This window comes from Dysidea avara, chromosome 4 (genome assembly GCF_963678975.1).
Source record: "Dysidea avara chromosome 4, odDysAvar1.4, whole genome shotgun sequence".
NCBI lineage: Eukaryota > Metazoa > Porifera > Demospongiae > Dictyoceratida > Dysideidae > Dysidea > Dysidea avara.
In genome coordinates, this window is record NC_089275.1 from 15,903,604 (window position 1) to 15,920,138 (window position 16,535).

Sequence of the window (16,535 nt, forward strand, 5' to 3'; positions counted from 1 at the left end):
TACTGTATTTGCTAAATTAGTTGCATAACTGTACTGTATGACTCATACAGTACAGTTATGCAGTTGATGAGTACTGTATGGACAATACGAGATGCGGCATCGCTTTGATCCTCTCACGCAAAGTACAATATGTATAATTATGTTAAAGCATTGCAATGAATGCTTTAGGACAAATTGTCACTGAAGAAAGCTGGTGTAAAAGGAAAAATACATATAGCACAAGATGAAATCCAGTACTATAAGTACTATCTGAAGACTGGGGCCCACTCAAATTTCCCTGGGATAGCGGTGCCCCTTTGCTCTTATTACAAAAAAAAACAGACAAGTAGTGCATACCTTGGTAGCACAATAATTATTTCATTGTAAATCAGCAAGAAGAGTTGAATAATTACATCACGCAATCCAAGTAATTTCAATATTTTCTATTTAATGCACAGCATCACGTGATCAAAAATTTCAGATGGAGAAGAGAGGAGGGGATCCAGTCTAATTTTCCACATCAGAGTTGTGAGTAACAGCACAGCTTCTTTTGTTGGTGGGGTTAAGTGACCTAAAGTGCTACATAGACAAAAAAAACTCTATGGTGCCAAGCAGGGGTGTAGCCAGCCAATATTTGATGGTTGGGCATAACATCAACTTAACTACACACACAAGAAACATGCTCACTTTCATGTGAGACATTACCAAAGAAAAATATGAAAAGTGTATGCACGCAAGGCCTACAGCTACCTATGCTATAGTGTAAACAAAATGCTGCTTGCATGCATATAAACATTTACTAGCTATATGCTATTCTATTAAATTTGTAGGGCAGGCATCCACCGACAATCGTCGTAGTCAAGCATCACGTGACACCAAACTGCTGAATCTGCAATGTATACAGTTCATTACACATTTACTACAATCAACTGGCAGTATAGCTTACAAACAAACCACCACATCGATATGTAATGCTTTTTCAATAAACGCCACGTGGCCCCAAATGAAGGCCAGGGGTGCTAATTTATGAACTATAATGAGTCTTATCACAAATATGAGCATGCCAAGAAAGCTTCGTCCCAGACTTATAGCAGCCAATGTACATTTTGCATGAATCTGGTGTAAACCACAACTCGGTTAATCAGTACAAATTGTGCATGTGACAGTTTATAATGACTTGACCTTTTCTCCATTTCCAGCTCCATCTGCATATGCCATTATTGTTATCTAAAAGAGTACGTTTTCCTGTTTTCTTTTATCAGCAGTAAGTTAGGCTATGCGGTAGCTACTTTCTTTATCAAAAAAATACGCTTGACAAGTCCACTGAAACGGAATCTTTTACTGTCAGCACCATTCACACTGCATCCTAAGGACAATTATCACACACTGTGACTTAGAGATACAGTACCACGACTATAGTGTACCACGCTCCGACTCCATTTTAAATTTCCAATTTAAACTGCACTAATGAGCGTGGCACGTGAAGTGTAATTATAGGGACTTCCCACGTAATGGATCATGTGATACATCATCTATCTCGATCCCTCTTTGAAGTCATGGTTCAACAAATGAGGTACACGTTTGTGCTTTACAATATTAAAGTATGGTTGTTTTGTGTGCTGTAATCCTTGTGTGAATCTTAAACTACTTGTGATGGTTGGACAAACGTTTGTGATGGTTGGGCAAACGCCCGCCCATGCCCACCCTTGGCTACGCACCTGGAGTGCTAAGCAAGTCAGTGGAGATGAAAAATTGGTTACTGAATTAGGCCATACAATTACCTCAAGAGTTGGATTGGTATATAAAGAGTTGTGCACAGGTACAGATGGTTAAAAGAGAACAAGACAGTTGTAATTAGTTCTCTTTTTTAGCTTCAATATCATTCATGCAGTAGCATTAGACTAGTGAAATAAGCTGCAGGAACAGCAGCATAACTTAATATTAGTTAGCTAGACACATATGTGCACTTTTGAAACAGTTTTAAAACCAAATGTATGTAGAGTCCACAAAGGATGGCCTAACAGTTAGTTGCAAGCCAGCACAGGAAGCTGTGGCTATCATTTTACTGCAAACAAACACCTTGTATTGTCAGTGAAAAGAACTGAACACAAAGGAGGACAAAGGTAAGTCCATGATGTGTGCATTGTACGTACTGTGATATGCTAAAAGGCACCTGTAGGACTGTCTGACAGTGAAATGTCAGGCCAATAGCCTTAGCTGTTATCGAGTTGGGGTGAAGTGTGTGGGTGAGCGTACCCACCCATCCTTGAAGGCCTGGCTAAGATACTGTGTGCAATAGCCATAATCCCTATTGTTACAGTAATATAAACCACCCCAAAAACACCTTCGCTGTAAAAAAGGCGCGCCCAAGAAACTAAAAGTACCTGGAACCCAATGCAAAAAAACAAAAAGAAAAAACAGCTCAGCTGAAGTGAAAAGTAACTGGTAACTTAAAGAGCTGATATCTGAAGCGGCCAAGAATACAATTACTAAAGTTTAATCCATGCAAGAACACCTTGGCTATAATACAGGTGTGTACATGAAAGTAACTGGCAACTGAAATGGCTGATATCTGAAGCGGCCAAGAATGAATGGTCATATACAACTAATTCAAAAATTTAACACTGAACCTTTATAATTCAGCTGTGTTCTATATTCACTCTTGCTGCATCGTAAGGTAATTTCTTTTAACTCTAATTGGCTGGTAATTTGGCCGCCTTTTTTAATAGTCAGTATAATAGAGCAAAAAAGGCGGCCAAATTACCAGCCAATTAGAGTTACTTTACGATGCAGCAAGAGTGAATATAGAACACAGCTGAATTATAAAGGTTCAGTGTTAAAGTTTTGAATTAGTTGTATTCATTCTTGGCTGCTTCAGATATCAGCCATTTCAGTTGCCAGTTACTTTCATGTACACACCTGTATTATAGCCAAGGTGTTCTTGCATGGATTAAACTTTAGTAATTGTATTCTTGGCCGCTTCAGATATCAGCTCTTTAAGTTACCAGTTACTTTTCACTTCAGCTGAGCTGTTTTTTCTTTTTGTTTTTTACATTGGGTTCCAGGTACTTGTAGTTTCTTGGGCGCGCCTTTTTTACAGCGAAGGTCTTTTTGGGGTGGATATCACTCATTTTTGTCAGTGATAGACTCTACATTTGGTTTAAAAGGTAATTTTTTTTTGGAAATGAGCAATTAACATTAATGCAGAATATTATCTTGGAGAGTCAGTAAAATCCATACATAATAATGATTGTTTCATAACACCGTAAATTCTGAAGTATGAATTTACGGTGTAGTATGACTGTTCTATTAGAGTAGATCTATCTTTACTGCCTGCATGTGACGAATATATCTCATATCTGTGCATGTTAAATGCTTCAGACACCTAATTAAACTTGCAAGTGCCTAACTAGTTCACAGTTGCTACACAGCTATAAATACATTTGTAATTGTTATCATCATAATCATTTAACCATTTTTTAATATTTTGGTCACTACTTCAGGATTAGAGCAGCAGAGAAAGGAATAGAGGACTCAACCATCAAGACTTGTATATGGGAGATGGGACAGCATTGCGATGGACAATGCCAGTACTAACCCCTCAAGGGTGTTGCAGTACAGTATAGATGCAAGACCAGAGCCTCGATCGTCACCTTTTGACTGTGGTCACAACTTCAGGATTGGAGCAGCAGAGAAAGGAATGGAGGACTCAATCATCAAGACTCGGTGAGATGGAATAGTATTGCCATGGACAATGCCAGCACTAACCCCTCAAGGATGTCACAGTGCAGTATCGATACAACCACTCCAACCAGTGCATAAGACCAGAGCTTTGATCATCACCTTTTGACTGAAATTTTTATACTTGAAGCAATTGAAACAAAAAAGTTGTAGTACTTATACTTTCCTGAGGGAGCATGTCTCCAGAATCCCAGACTCCCTTGCCTGTTCAGCAGAATAATAGGATTGAGCCTTACTACCACTTTCACCTTTATTCTTGGCCCGGATGTACATATCAGCAACATAATACAGTAGTTGTAGATAATGCTAGTTAATGCCCCTAGCTATAGGTAGAGCTATAGGGGTGGAATTTTTCCCTACTATCACACTATCACAGTAGTTCTTCTCGCAGTTCTTTGCCTGGCCATCATCAACTGCTGTAAAAACATTAGTCTCGTCCCCCAGACCCTTCCTCAAGCATGCTCATCACACAAAAATAACTTAGTTTAGCAGTACACAAAAAATTATTGACAGCGTATACTATATTAAAGTACACTTACCGCATTGTTGAACCATGTATACCACCAGAATCCACCGGATTGACAACTAACACGTGATCTATTTAGGGGAAATCTCGTGGAAAGTCCCTAATTACCTTAAGCGGACACTCGTGATACGTGGTTTTAAATTGAATGGTTTAAGAATGTAACTGGATGGTGAGGCGTACTTTAATCGGCTCGACTTTAATGAGAAACTCGAGCCCCTCGTGAGAAACTACATCGCTAGAGCAACGCTTGAAGAAGTAAGAGTCAAGACTACTGAGGTACTCTATGACATATGTCGGTCTTGAATGCTAACGAAACGAGGAGTGAAACGTGTCATATCGCCACACACTGATTCACCGTGTTTGTGCGATAGGGTTTTTGACCTGTCCGCCAGATGTTGAAATTCATTCCACCACATGTTGAAAGGAAATTCATTCCAACTTGTGAAGTTATTGATATACTCATTGTTGGGGTCCACGGGGACATCGATGATCATTTACCAGTCAGCTGTAAGTAATGTCACAACAGAAGGAAAGGAACCATTTCCATACCCCTATGGCATACTGATTTTCCAGGTCAGTTTATGTACACTCAACCACAGAAATGTAGAACTTTGGTTGCAGGTGGAAAATAAACACCTTTTTACTCAGTTACAAGAGATTCACCCAGCTGGGATAAAATGTTGAAGTGAATGTCATTAGTACCAACTTGTTCATCAGGTATTGGACAATTCCAAGTGTCCAGATTATGCAGTTGTCCTCATGTTCAAGTTTACATGTTTAGGCAAGTTCCACAACATCCTATAATCTATTACTATATCAGTGTGGAATAATGCTTATATGATATAGCTTTAGGTGTATTGTATTTAACAACTGCTTGTTGGTTTTTGCAGGCCATCTGGTCATACTGGTTTATCCACTAGCAGTTGAATGTGATCATGGTACATATGTAAGTTGAGACCACGTAAGAACAAAGATACAGTTGTCATGAATTTCAGGTCAGTTACTGTTCAGAGGAATTGTATTATTACAATTGTTCTTTTTGTAGTTATCAATTATCACTGACCAGTTTGTGATAGCGTACTTTTGTTTGACTAATGACCTAATGTTCTGGTTTACATGCTTACCCAACAGTTATGTTACTCACTTAACCTGCATATGGGATATATAATTTTTAGTTCATTTTGATTATCCATCCTTTATTGGTACAGCCTGGCATATTGATTTTTTGCACATTCTCTTTTTAATTCAGTGCCTGCTGGATTGTTTCGTCAGATATCGAAACAGGTGTCTTTGGTGTTGCGACCGATGTTCCAGGTCAGTTTGCATGTGTGTTTAATTTAAGGTTGACTTCAGTGCCTGCTTATTCTTTTACAGGTCTCGGTATCGAGTGTCATGAATTTCAGGTCAGTTGACGTACAGAAGAATTGTATTATTGCAATTGTTGTTTTTGTAGTTATCACTTATCACTGTATACTAGTGAGGTGAATTTGCAGGGTCAGTTTACTCAGATGTATCGGGTATGGTGTTGATGGGTTCAAACAAATATCCAGTGTAGACTGTAGTGGCATCAAGGGTGTTAATTTCCAGGTCAGTTTACATGTTGTGATGTTAGTGATTTTTTCCTAGTACCCAGATGTTAAGTGTATTGTATTTAATGCCCACCTGTTATGTTTTTAAATTATGGTATATCAGTGTAGACAGTAAGCCTTCTGTGTTGTAGTAACTATTTGTTTCATAATTATGCTGTTGTCCCGGAATGGCACAATTTTTGGGCAACCAGTGTGAAGTCCAGTGGTACAAACATTGTATTATGACCAAGTTGTGATAGCATACTTTTGTTTGACTAATGTCCTAATGTTCAGGTTTGACATGCTTACCCAACAGTTATGTTATTCATTCACTTAGCCTGGGATATAATTTTTGTTCATTTTGATTATACAGTACATGCTATTATTAATACAGCCCGGCATATTGATTTTTTGTACATTCTCTTTTAATTCAGTGCCTGCTGGATTGTGTCATCAGATATCGAAACAAGTGTTTTTGGTGTTGCGAACGATGTTCCAGGTCAGTTGCATGAGTGTTTAATTTAAGGTTAACTTCAGTACCTGCTTATTCTTTTACAGGTCTCAGTATCGTCATGCTGACATACAAGAAATCATCACTATTGTTGGAACTATTTTTAGTCAAGTCTTGATGTGATGTTGATTAACGTTGTTACACATTGTTGTATGTTTACCATATGGCAAGAAATTTTCATGGCCATCATGAAATTTGAATATTGTGTAAGTTGTGTGGAACAACCCCAACTCATACATGGTCACTGGCAAACCACGAACCACATTCGAGCCACAACACCACGAACCACATCCGAGCAATCCATTACAAAATTTTGTTGCACCATTTGTGTGTGCATAATACTTAATGAAAGCCACAACACAAGCTACATGGTACACACTACATATAGGTGGTAACCACTAAAGCCTTGTTACCTTTTGTATTCACCTTACCGGCCTTTGTGGTTAATCTATTAAAAATTACATGTAAATAGAGAATTGAAGAGTATGCTTAAAGCACCTTCACTAGTGATTTTGCTCTTCACACCATAAGACAACTGGCGATTTATAAACGCTCGCATGGGGTGTGGCACTAAATCGAATTTAAAAGATTTCTGCTTAAAACGCCATCCCTAGGGAACTTACGGTTCAGCACGTTGTCACAATTTGTTTATCAGGCATTAGAGTTTGTGTCCACGTCGTGTCTTTAAAAGTTATTGTAGGGAATAGAGGTTTTATTGAAGAAAATACGCGTATAGGCAAACCAGGATTGGATAATGTCAGTGCTAGATGGACTATACAAACACGGCTATGTTGACTGGTATAACGTGACTAAGGCTCAAACGAATAACCGATTATTCGTATTAATATTCGTTGGCATAGTATTCGAATAATAAAATTAATCCCCGAATATTCGCACATGATCGTTATACAATGGCACGTGATTAGCTGTAAGCAATTAAGGAAGCGGAGACGATGCCATTGAATGGAAAGAATGGTGTTGAAGAAGCGAACAGTAGAAATAGCATTAGGCAGCCACTAATTGGTGAAGATGTACTAATGCTGTGGCAGATTGCCGTAAGCACAAGACTTCATATGGATTCATGGTTTACTCCAGATACTTCTACTTTGTTATAAACACTTTCCATCACAATATCGCTGCGGTAATCCTTTCAGAAAGGGCACTATGCTACCCTTTTCTTCTCAGTAAGTTATTCATACGAAGCCACAAACTTGTTTGTGGTTCTTTATAGGTTTCTTGGTAGTGGCCACCTTAATTACTGGATTGCATTCATAGCAATGAAACCTTACACCGAATATTCGAGTATTCGGACAATAGTTGAGTAAATATTCGAATACAGAAAGCTACTATTCGTTTGAGCCTTAAACGTGACAGTAGTTGTAACATAAGGTAGAGAAATAAAGTGAAATACGCCTATTTTTTATTTTGCGATGGTTACTTTTTTATTTTAGCGAGGTCGCAAGAAAACTATGATGATGACGACTCCTAAAGATTTTTTTATCACGTAACGCAATACAAATCTATTGAGAGATGTTGCATAATCTAGGACTAATATTGCGAAAATAGCCCTACACGTAAATAACTCATAGTAGTGGCCGCACGTCTTTTAATTGGGCGTGCGCTTTGTAGTTTCTTGGCCGTGCGACTCACTACCGTGAGTCTTGATAATAATTTTTATATAATCCTCTAACCTGTCAATATTTTCTTCATTAATACAACACCTAACCTGATCTCTTATGGAGCAACAATATTCATCAGTTGTCTGATCACTGTTTACAGTATGATTACCACAACACTTTGCTGTTTCATCTGACATACATTCAGTTGTTGGGGCATATATTGTTGGATGAAGGTTTCCTGTGAACATAACACATGTACATTTATAATAATCTATGATGAACTTAATTAATGAGAATTCATGGTGTTAAATCAAATTAGTAGCCATATAATAATGCTGTTACGAAGATTTATAATTTTTTCTTCTACTTAATCGTTTTTATAACAATTATGGCCACTGAACCCACATATATTGAATCAATCAAAAGAATGGCATCAGGCATGCCACAAAATTAATTTTGTGAATGAGTGTCCCAATCAACAATAAATTACTGAAAAGTGAAGTGGCCACTACACTTCGTCTTCAGCTATGTTCTGCCTGTTACACAGTTTACTAATGAAGAACAGTATGAGAAGTGTCTCTGCAATTGATTCAGTCGCTGTGGAAATAGGACGATAAGTGTGCTAGCCAGCCAGCCGTAGCTATCATTTTACCACAAATCAGCACATTGCATTGTCAGCGAAAAGAACTGGGACATGAAGGAGGACAAAGTTAAGTCCATGATGTGTGTATTGTATGTCTTAACTTACAAATACCTTCAGACAAGCATAACTTGATAACAGCTAAGGCTACAGGCCTGTTGATTCAGCCTGACAGGTGTCTTTTAGCATACCGCAGGTAAGTAAGTAAGTCAGTCAGCCAGCTAGCAGAAATTCCACTAAAATATTTCAACATTTCATAGCAACTTACTGGAAGTATTTTGGGTCACACTGAAGGCACTTTTGGGCTTGGTTATACCTACCAAGGCGCCATGAAGGCATTGTGGGACTGGGTTTAGGTTGAAATTTTTGGCCAGTAAAGCCCAAACCTTCACAATCCTAAATATACAGTACTATCGTACTGTATGATACATCTTCATAAATACACCCATGTTTAAGAGAGACAGAGGGATATATGTTGCAGTTGTGTTTAGTGCGCTATGAATGCAGCAAATGTGCAGGCATAATTGAAGCATGGGTGGATATAGGCCAAAAGTATACCTTTATCAATTTCCAAGTTAATGATGAACACAAGTTTCAACTCTATAGCCTGTTGCATTCATGACATAATTATGATCAATTAAATAAGTGCCTGTAATTTATTTTCTATATAGCAACTGGTATGCAATTTATTTATTTATTTTATTTATTAATGCTTTACAGCACAAGTGCTGAAGGTCTGTAGGACACCTGGTCCTACAGCCTGCTCAAAGACTTTAGCTACTTAAGGTGTGTTTGAAAAGTTGGAGAAAGGAGAAAAAATCCATGACTGGACCTAGGTAGCCTCGAACCTGCAGCCATCCGATTTACACTCGAACACTTACAGGAGTCTACCAGGTGGTCAGGATGTTTTCTCCTTGTTATTTTCATGTAACTATATCCATAGGAATTCTAGAGAGTATTTTTGGCAACCTACAAGGCCTTTGCTATCATTTTTGGGTTTTTACAATACCTGTACAACCTAAATTAGGAAAGCCATATTCAGAACCCACTTTCACCGTATTTTGACTGGCATGATGTACGTATACGCTTCAGGATAAAGCTTTACCTGCCCATAAACTTAATACAGGGTCTATAAAGCACTCACACTGGATGCAAGACTGGCAATGTGACAACACGTCAGTTTCTTGTTGACATTATTTTTACTATCACTGCGACTAAAGTTTAGTCTATTTTAACATGGTGCAATGATTTTAAAATGACATATAATCAAATCCCATAATGACTTCACCTATTTATCTATATAAAATAGCCCCATTATCTAAGATGGTTAGATACCATGCCTTCGGATCTTTGTGATAATATGAAGAATTTTTGCTAGGTCTCTAACCTACACTTAGGTGAGTGCACCCAAGTGGAATATCATTTTTCTATTATCATGACTGTTTGCTGATTATACACCCTCAGCTCTCAGACTTAAGGTGTATACATATATATCAACAAATGTAACTGCATTCAGCATTTCTGCCCATAGAAAAATTATAGAATTCTTTTGTCTACTATCTGGCAGCTAGCGTATGTCTTTATGTTGTATTTTATCAACAGTGTCATATTAATTCTACGTTAGTATTACCTTGTTTGCAGTCTGAAGTATTATCGACAAATTGAACAATCATTCTCAAGTTACTAGGAGTATCTGATATATCACCACTATCAAAACTGACATACTTGTAAGGTATCACATACTGATCTGAGATATTGTAATACTGTAGTGATGGAGACAACAATTAAAACATATTCTGTAACTAGATTTTGGAAAATCAGGTTTAATGTCACATTTTGTTGATAAATGAAAAGCATATTAATTTTATGACTAAAATAATTAGATTCTAAGCTATACAATATACTCACAACCTTGTATTCAAATAAATTCTGAATAATGATGACATTGCAAATTCTAACTATTTCACGTGTGACATTAAGACAGATTTTCAAGTCTGGTCACATTGGTGTATATATATGGACACAAATAAATAGTCAACTAAGTAATAGACCATGATAATACTTAGTGGAAAATATTATCTGAGTCAGAGAGCACCTATGCTTACTCGATTACTGAATTTTCATTTAATTCCCTACTTATGTATGTATTAGTTTAGGTACATTAACTTACAGACATGACAATGTGAGTGATCTGCTCGTAGACTTCCTCCAAAGTATAAATATTCGTAACAGGAGTAAAGTATTGTTTGAATGCAACTGAGCTTTGTGACAAGTAGCTTGTGAGATTGGATGTCTGTGAGACATAGATGCATCCCTACAGAAGAAGAGGACTAATATTTTCAGCATACTGCAAGTACACATCGTATGTATTATCACGGTTCATATATTAACAACAATGCATCATAACTGGTCAGGAGTACAGTAAAACAACACTTTTAATGCAGCTAGCACAGAAGCTAGTGATCAATCTTATCTAGAGTCTATTTCAACATAGGAAAACACAGCAGTAGCTGTAACTATATCACATACCCAACACAGTGCTTACTGTTAAGCAGTCACCTGCATAATAGCCAGCCAAGAATTTAACAATGAAACACTGTACATACTGTTTGAGTAACTGTCACTGCCATATAAGTAATTTGCGGTTTGTTCAGTCAACAGTCTGGTTATGTGATCCAATTATCACACAATTATTACAGTTTCATGAATACTATAGAATCTTATTGGCTTTGAACATGATAACCCCTACACATGTTTACACTGGGTGAAGTGAACTATTATATGCTGCATAGTTGGTAACAGCAGACCAATACCTCTCATACGTGATAAACATAGCCATCAGCACTCAGCTGCATATGTGTCATCATCATGATCAGCTTAACAGTAGACAGAATTATGTAAAGGTATCTGCCTCAGTGATTATTACAGCATTCCTGAGGGGTTGTTTATACACTGAAGAATCCTAGCAATGCCACATCTTAGTTATTTAGACATGGCCCCGTAACTGGAAGTTAGTGATCAAAAATTTTATGATGTACGATATCTGTGGATTTTACATGTACATAGCCAGAAGTACATTTTGGTAGTCCCACTGAAGCTTTGAGTTTATTAAACCACTTTATACAGTCACAGATTCTTATCCAGATGGTTTTATTCATTTGGTTTTAACTGAACATTTTATTCATTAATTTGTCATGTGATTGTGTAGCAGTTGCATAACTATCATAACCCATTGAGCATTTGCTATATTCACACCCTTAATGTTTTACACTGCATTTATAACTGCTGTGTGGGTCGTGAATACTGAATAGTACCAATGGCTATAATTAAGGGGTTGATAATGCCCCCCAAAATAGCATATGAGAGTCCTAATGTTAAGGACTTTTCAAATACAGTATAAAATATTTTACTGTACTTGTGCATGAATCAGGACAGTAGACGGGAGGCCATAGCCTCAACAGGAGTATGCAAATATTCTTTGCACAAAAACATGACAGTCAATTACTCCACATAGTCGTTGTAGCTACCCAGTTGTCGTCCCAGACATCATGTCTCATTGTGATTTTTTGGTTGCCATTAATCATACTGTAAACCTTAGCTATATCCACTTCGCACTTGTTGTGAATATACCGTATAACGGAAATTTTTAGCGGAAGAAAATTTTGGCGAATTGATCATTGGCAGAAATAGGCGAATAATATTTTGGTGAATGCATGGCATTACTTTGCCCACGCAATTTTAATCTGACAGCTTTGGCGACGAAGCTTTGCGATGTCTACGTACAAAGTACTACAGTTCAATGTCTCTGATTCGAATCGACGCACTCTTATGTAAATAGCTAGCTGAAATAAAAACAACGTGCAACGTCAGTAATCGAGACTGGAATGCTGGCATGTGGCAAGCGAGGCAAGGCATTTGCACGATTTTTTTTTAACCCGGGGCTTGATGGACTGCCCTTGCCTACCACCCCCAGCACAAAGGCACGTGCTGGACAACTGTAAAAAACAAAAGAAAAAGCAGTAACACAGCCAGCATGTTACTCATGATGGGCACTGAGCTGAATCGCTCGAGTGAATTGCCCATCTGCCTGAGCTATTAGTCTAATACTGGCTGTGGATACTTGCGGAAGATTAACCACTCACCGCTGTAACAGTATTCACAGAATAAATTAATTCACTCACCGATGAACAGCGTCTACTGCACTTTCAGTGTTTATAAAAATGGCGAATAAAATTTTGGCGAATCCATGCATACTCGCCAAAATTTTCCGCTATACGGTAGACTGAAACAAAAATATACTATCTGCTTTCCAGGTTTCAGGATTTCTAATTAGATTTCTCAGTTAGTGTATAAGAGTCCCAGGTTGTTGGCGACCCTTGGAATGAACCCGCTTGTACACATGCATTTTTGAGGTCAATGAAAAGGGAGTGGCTTTTACAACTGATAGCACTCATGCGATGTAGCCATTTTTCATACAGCTAGCTATATATATATATATATATATATGTACATTATTAAAGTACATGCAGCTACTTAGTAGCTAGCATGTCGAGCAGAGTTATAAACTAGTCATCTCACAATAACATACCTATCCCCGGTCTCACCTGTGCAGTAACTAATCCAACAAGTAAAATGTGTAAGGCTGCCTTCCATGGAAAACGTGGGTGATCTTTATCCATCCATTTTTGTATGTGGCTCCTAAAGTGATCCTTTAATCGTTTCTTCATTTCTAGATCTCTGGTGCTCATAGGAGCGGCACGTCCTGAATCATTCACCACTTCGCCATACTGCTTGCAATGACGACTATGCCAACACGCCGTGACAAAGTACCTACAAAGAAGCTCCCAACATCGTATTAGAATCGTCGTTCTCTGTGGTTTTTTAGTGTCGCCATCTGATTCAGGCAGAAGACGGGTGTACGTACTTAGCTCATGAGTGTTGACTGACATCAGTCTCTTACATGTACAGGGTTTACTGTATCTCGCTCTACAACACCGTCCAAAGCGAGGTCCAAAGAAACTCGAAAAAACGTGATCCACCGGACAAATTAGTTAAGAGTGGCGCCGCGGCGGGCTAATTTGGCATCCAGGGGATGGGGGGGACACGTGCCCCCCCACCCTCCCCTTCAAAAATTTCGCGCCCATACTCTTGGAATAGAGTAGTCAGTGAAATAGAATAGAGTAGTCAGTGAAATACTCTTAGAACAGTCACCCAATGAAAATTACCACTGAAAACTCTGTGAAACACTTTTCATTGGCAACTTTTCATTAATCTGCCCAGTTAACTGCTATGAAAATAACATTTCATTGGAGCAACCCCGAGAGCAACCCAATGAAAACTTTACTTTTCACAGGTTGAACATTTTTTTCATTGGATTTTCATGGACAATATGTCCAGTAGTGATCAAGACACACGATCACTACTGGACATATTGTCCATGAAAATCCAATGAAAAAACTGAAAAAAATTCAAAATAAATAAAATAAAATCAAGACACGATAGTGTGTCGTGCGGCCCAAGAAGCCGGCGCGCCACACCGTGAGTATATTGACAGGAAGAAAGAAAACTTCATTTTCACACTTTTGTATCTCGGTGATGGCTTATCCGATTGAAACCAAATTTGCTGCAGAGTTGCCCACCAGCTAGGGGAGTCTACAGTCCAAATTTGAAGGAAATCACTCAAGCCATTTCCGAGATATGAGCGGCCAAAGTTTCGTTTTTTTTCTTCGTTTTTTCTTCTTCTTATTCTTCGTCTTTTCGCACACTTGCAAAAATTGATATAAAACGCAAACGCGTGCTCCGATCGCCTTGAACTTTGGCACACAGAACGGGAATCCAAAGGCGAATCCTAGCATCACATTTGGTGCAAATCCGATGAATGGTTCAGGAGTTATGACCGATTATTCGCGTAAAACAAGATCGATTTGTTGTCACGCCTACAGGGTAAACCGCTTCATGGAATGAGCTGAAAATTGCTATGTAGATGGAGTAACCATCGTAGGAGTGCCTTTTGGTAGTTGAAAGGAATCGAGATTAAGGCCACGGAGATATGACACAAAACCCAACCTGTGTCACAATTACGCGATCGATTTTTAGTAATAAAAAAGTATTAGTTTTTACGCCTACTAAGCAAACCGCTTAGAGCAATGAGCTGAAAATCGGTGTATAGCTGGAATAATCTTCATAGAAAGTCCTTGCAGTGGTATAGAAGAATTGGATCACAAACCACTGAGTTATGATTCGAAAGCCAACTCTGTGTAGCAAATGCGAGATCGAGATACTCTAATAGAACAGTCACCCTAATAGAGCATTCAGCTAATTTATTTACTCCATTATAGAATTCTATTTACATTACAAGTTATTCTGTAGGGACTTCAGCTGCAAACAGTTAATCGTATAGACAGTTAAGTAAGAAGCAAGTCACCTTGTGGAGAATTAAGCTACAATTATATCACTGTAGAGATTCAGAACATTACAAGTCACACTAAAGAGAGTTCAGCTATAAACAAGTCATGCACCCTGTAGAGAGTTCACCTACAATTAAATCACTCTCTAGAGAATTCAGTTACACACAAATCACTGTGCAGAGAGTTCAGCTACAAACAAATTATCCTGTAGAGAGATCAGCTACAAACAAAACAATTTGCAGAGAGTTCAGCTACAATCTTTAGAGTGATCAGCAACAAACAAATCAACTTGTAGAGAGATCAGCTAGAAACAAATCAACCTGCAGAGAGATCAGCTACAAACAAATCAGCTTGTAGAGAGAACAGTTACACAAAATCAACCTGTAGAGAGATAAGCTAGAAAAAAATCACCCTGTAGAGAGTTCAGCTAAAACAAATCAACCTGCAGAGAGATCAGCTACAAACATATCACCTTATAGACAGTTCAGCTACAAACAAATTACCCTGTAGAGAGATCGATTACAAACAAATCAACTTGCAGAGAAATCAGCTACACACAAATCAACTTGTAGAGAGATCAGCTACAAACAAATCACCTTGTAGAGAGTTCAGCTAAAACAAATCAACCTGCAGAGAGATCAGCTACAAACATATCACCTTATAGACAGTTCAGCTACAAACAAATTACCCTGTAGAGAGATCGATTACAAACAAATCAACTTGCAGAGAGATCAGCTACACACAAATCAACTTGTAGAGAGATCAGCTAGAAACAAATCACCTTGTAGAGAGTTCAGCTACAAACAAATCAATGTGCAGAGAGATCAACTACAAACAAATCACCCTGTAGAGAGATCAGCTAGGAACTAGACACAATGTAAGGAGTTCAGCTACAAGCAAATCACCCTTTAGAGAGTTCAGCTACACACAAATCAACCTGCAGAGAGATCAAATCACCTTATAGAGAGTTCAGCTACAAACAAATTGCCCTGTAGAGAGATCAGTTACAAACAAATCAATCTGCAGAGAGATCAGCTACACACAAATCAACTTGTAGAGAGATCAGCTACAAACAAATCACACTGTGGAGATCAGCTAGAAACTAGACACAATGTAAGAAGTTCAGCTACAAGCAAATCACCCTGTAGAGATTTCAGCTGCAAACAAATCACCCTGTAGAGAGATCAGGTAGAAACTAGACACAATGTAAAGAGTTCAGCTATAGAAGAGGTCACCTTATAGAGAGTTCAGCTACAAAGAAAACATCATGTAGAGAGTTCAACTGCAAACAAATTACTCTGTATAGAGTTCAGCTAGAAAAAGTCACCTTGTAGAGAGTTCAGCTACAAAGAAACTGCCATGTATAGAGTTCAGCCTCAAACAAATTACCGTGTAGAGAATTCAACAACAAGCAAATCGCCCTGTAGAGGGATCAGCTAGAAGAAGTTACCTTGTAGAGAGTTCAGCTACAAAGAAACCATCATGTAGAGAGTTCAGCTACAAAGAAAGCACCATGTAGAGAGTTTAGCTGCAAACAAATCACC

At 38.2% G+C, this 16,535-nt stretch overlaps 1 protein-coding gene and 1 long non-coding RNA gene across 4 annotated transcripts in view; one reads left to right on the forward strand and one right to left on the reverse strand.

Annotated features, from left to right (window-relative positions):
• LOC136253274 (mucolipin-3-like) overlaps positions 1 to 13,615 on the reverse strand; it is a 28,175-nt gene extending 14,560 nt beyond the window's left edge. For all 3 annotated transcript variants that reach the window (XR_010700044.1, XM_066045911.1, XM_066045912.1), the window contains exons 1-4: positions 13,189 to 13,615; positions 10,755 to 10,898; positions 10,215 to 10,347; positions 8,017 to 8,182 (exon numbers count right to left, since the gene is read on the reverse strand). Coding sequence is in view for 2 of the 3 variants with exons in the window: in XM_066045911.1 (XP_065901983.1) it covers positions 8,017 to 8,182; positions 10,215 to 10,347; positions 10,755 to 10,898; positions 13,189 to 13,533 (788 nt within the window). In the remaining variant the exon portion in view is untranslated. The remainder of the gene's footprint in view (positions 1 to 8,016; positions 8,183 to 10,214; positions 10,348 to 10,754; positions 10,899 to 13,188) is intronic.
• LOC136253275 (uncharacterized) lies at positions 4,646 to 6,525 on the forward strand. The gene is made up of 8 exons (XR_010700045.1): positions 4,646 to 4,819; positions 4,868 to 5,027; positions 5,137 to 5,241; positions 5,496 to 5,560; positions 5,621 to 5,649; positions 5,700 to 5,833; positions 6,249 to 6,313; positions 6,373 to 6,525. It is a non-coding gene; the product is annotated as an uncharacterized lncRNA (long non-coding RNA).
• Positions 13,616 to 16,535: the final 2,920 nt, after the last annotated feature.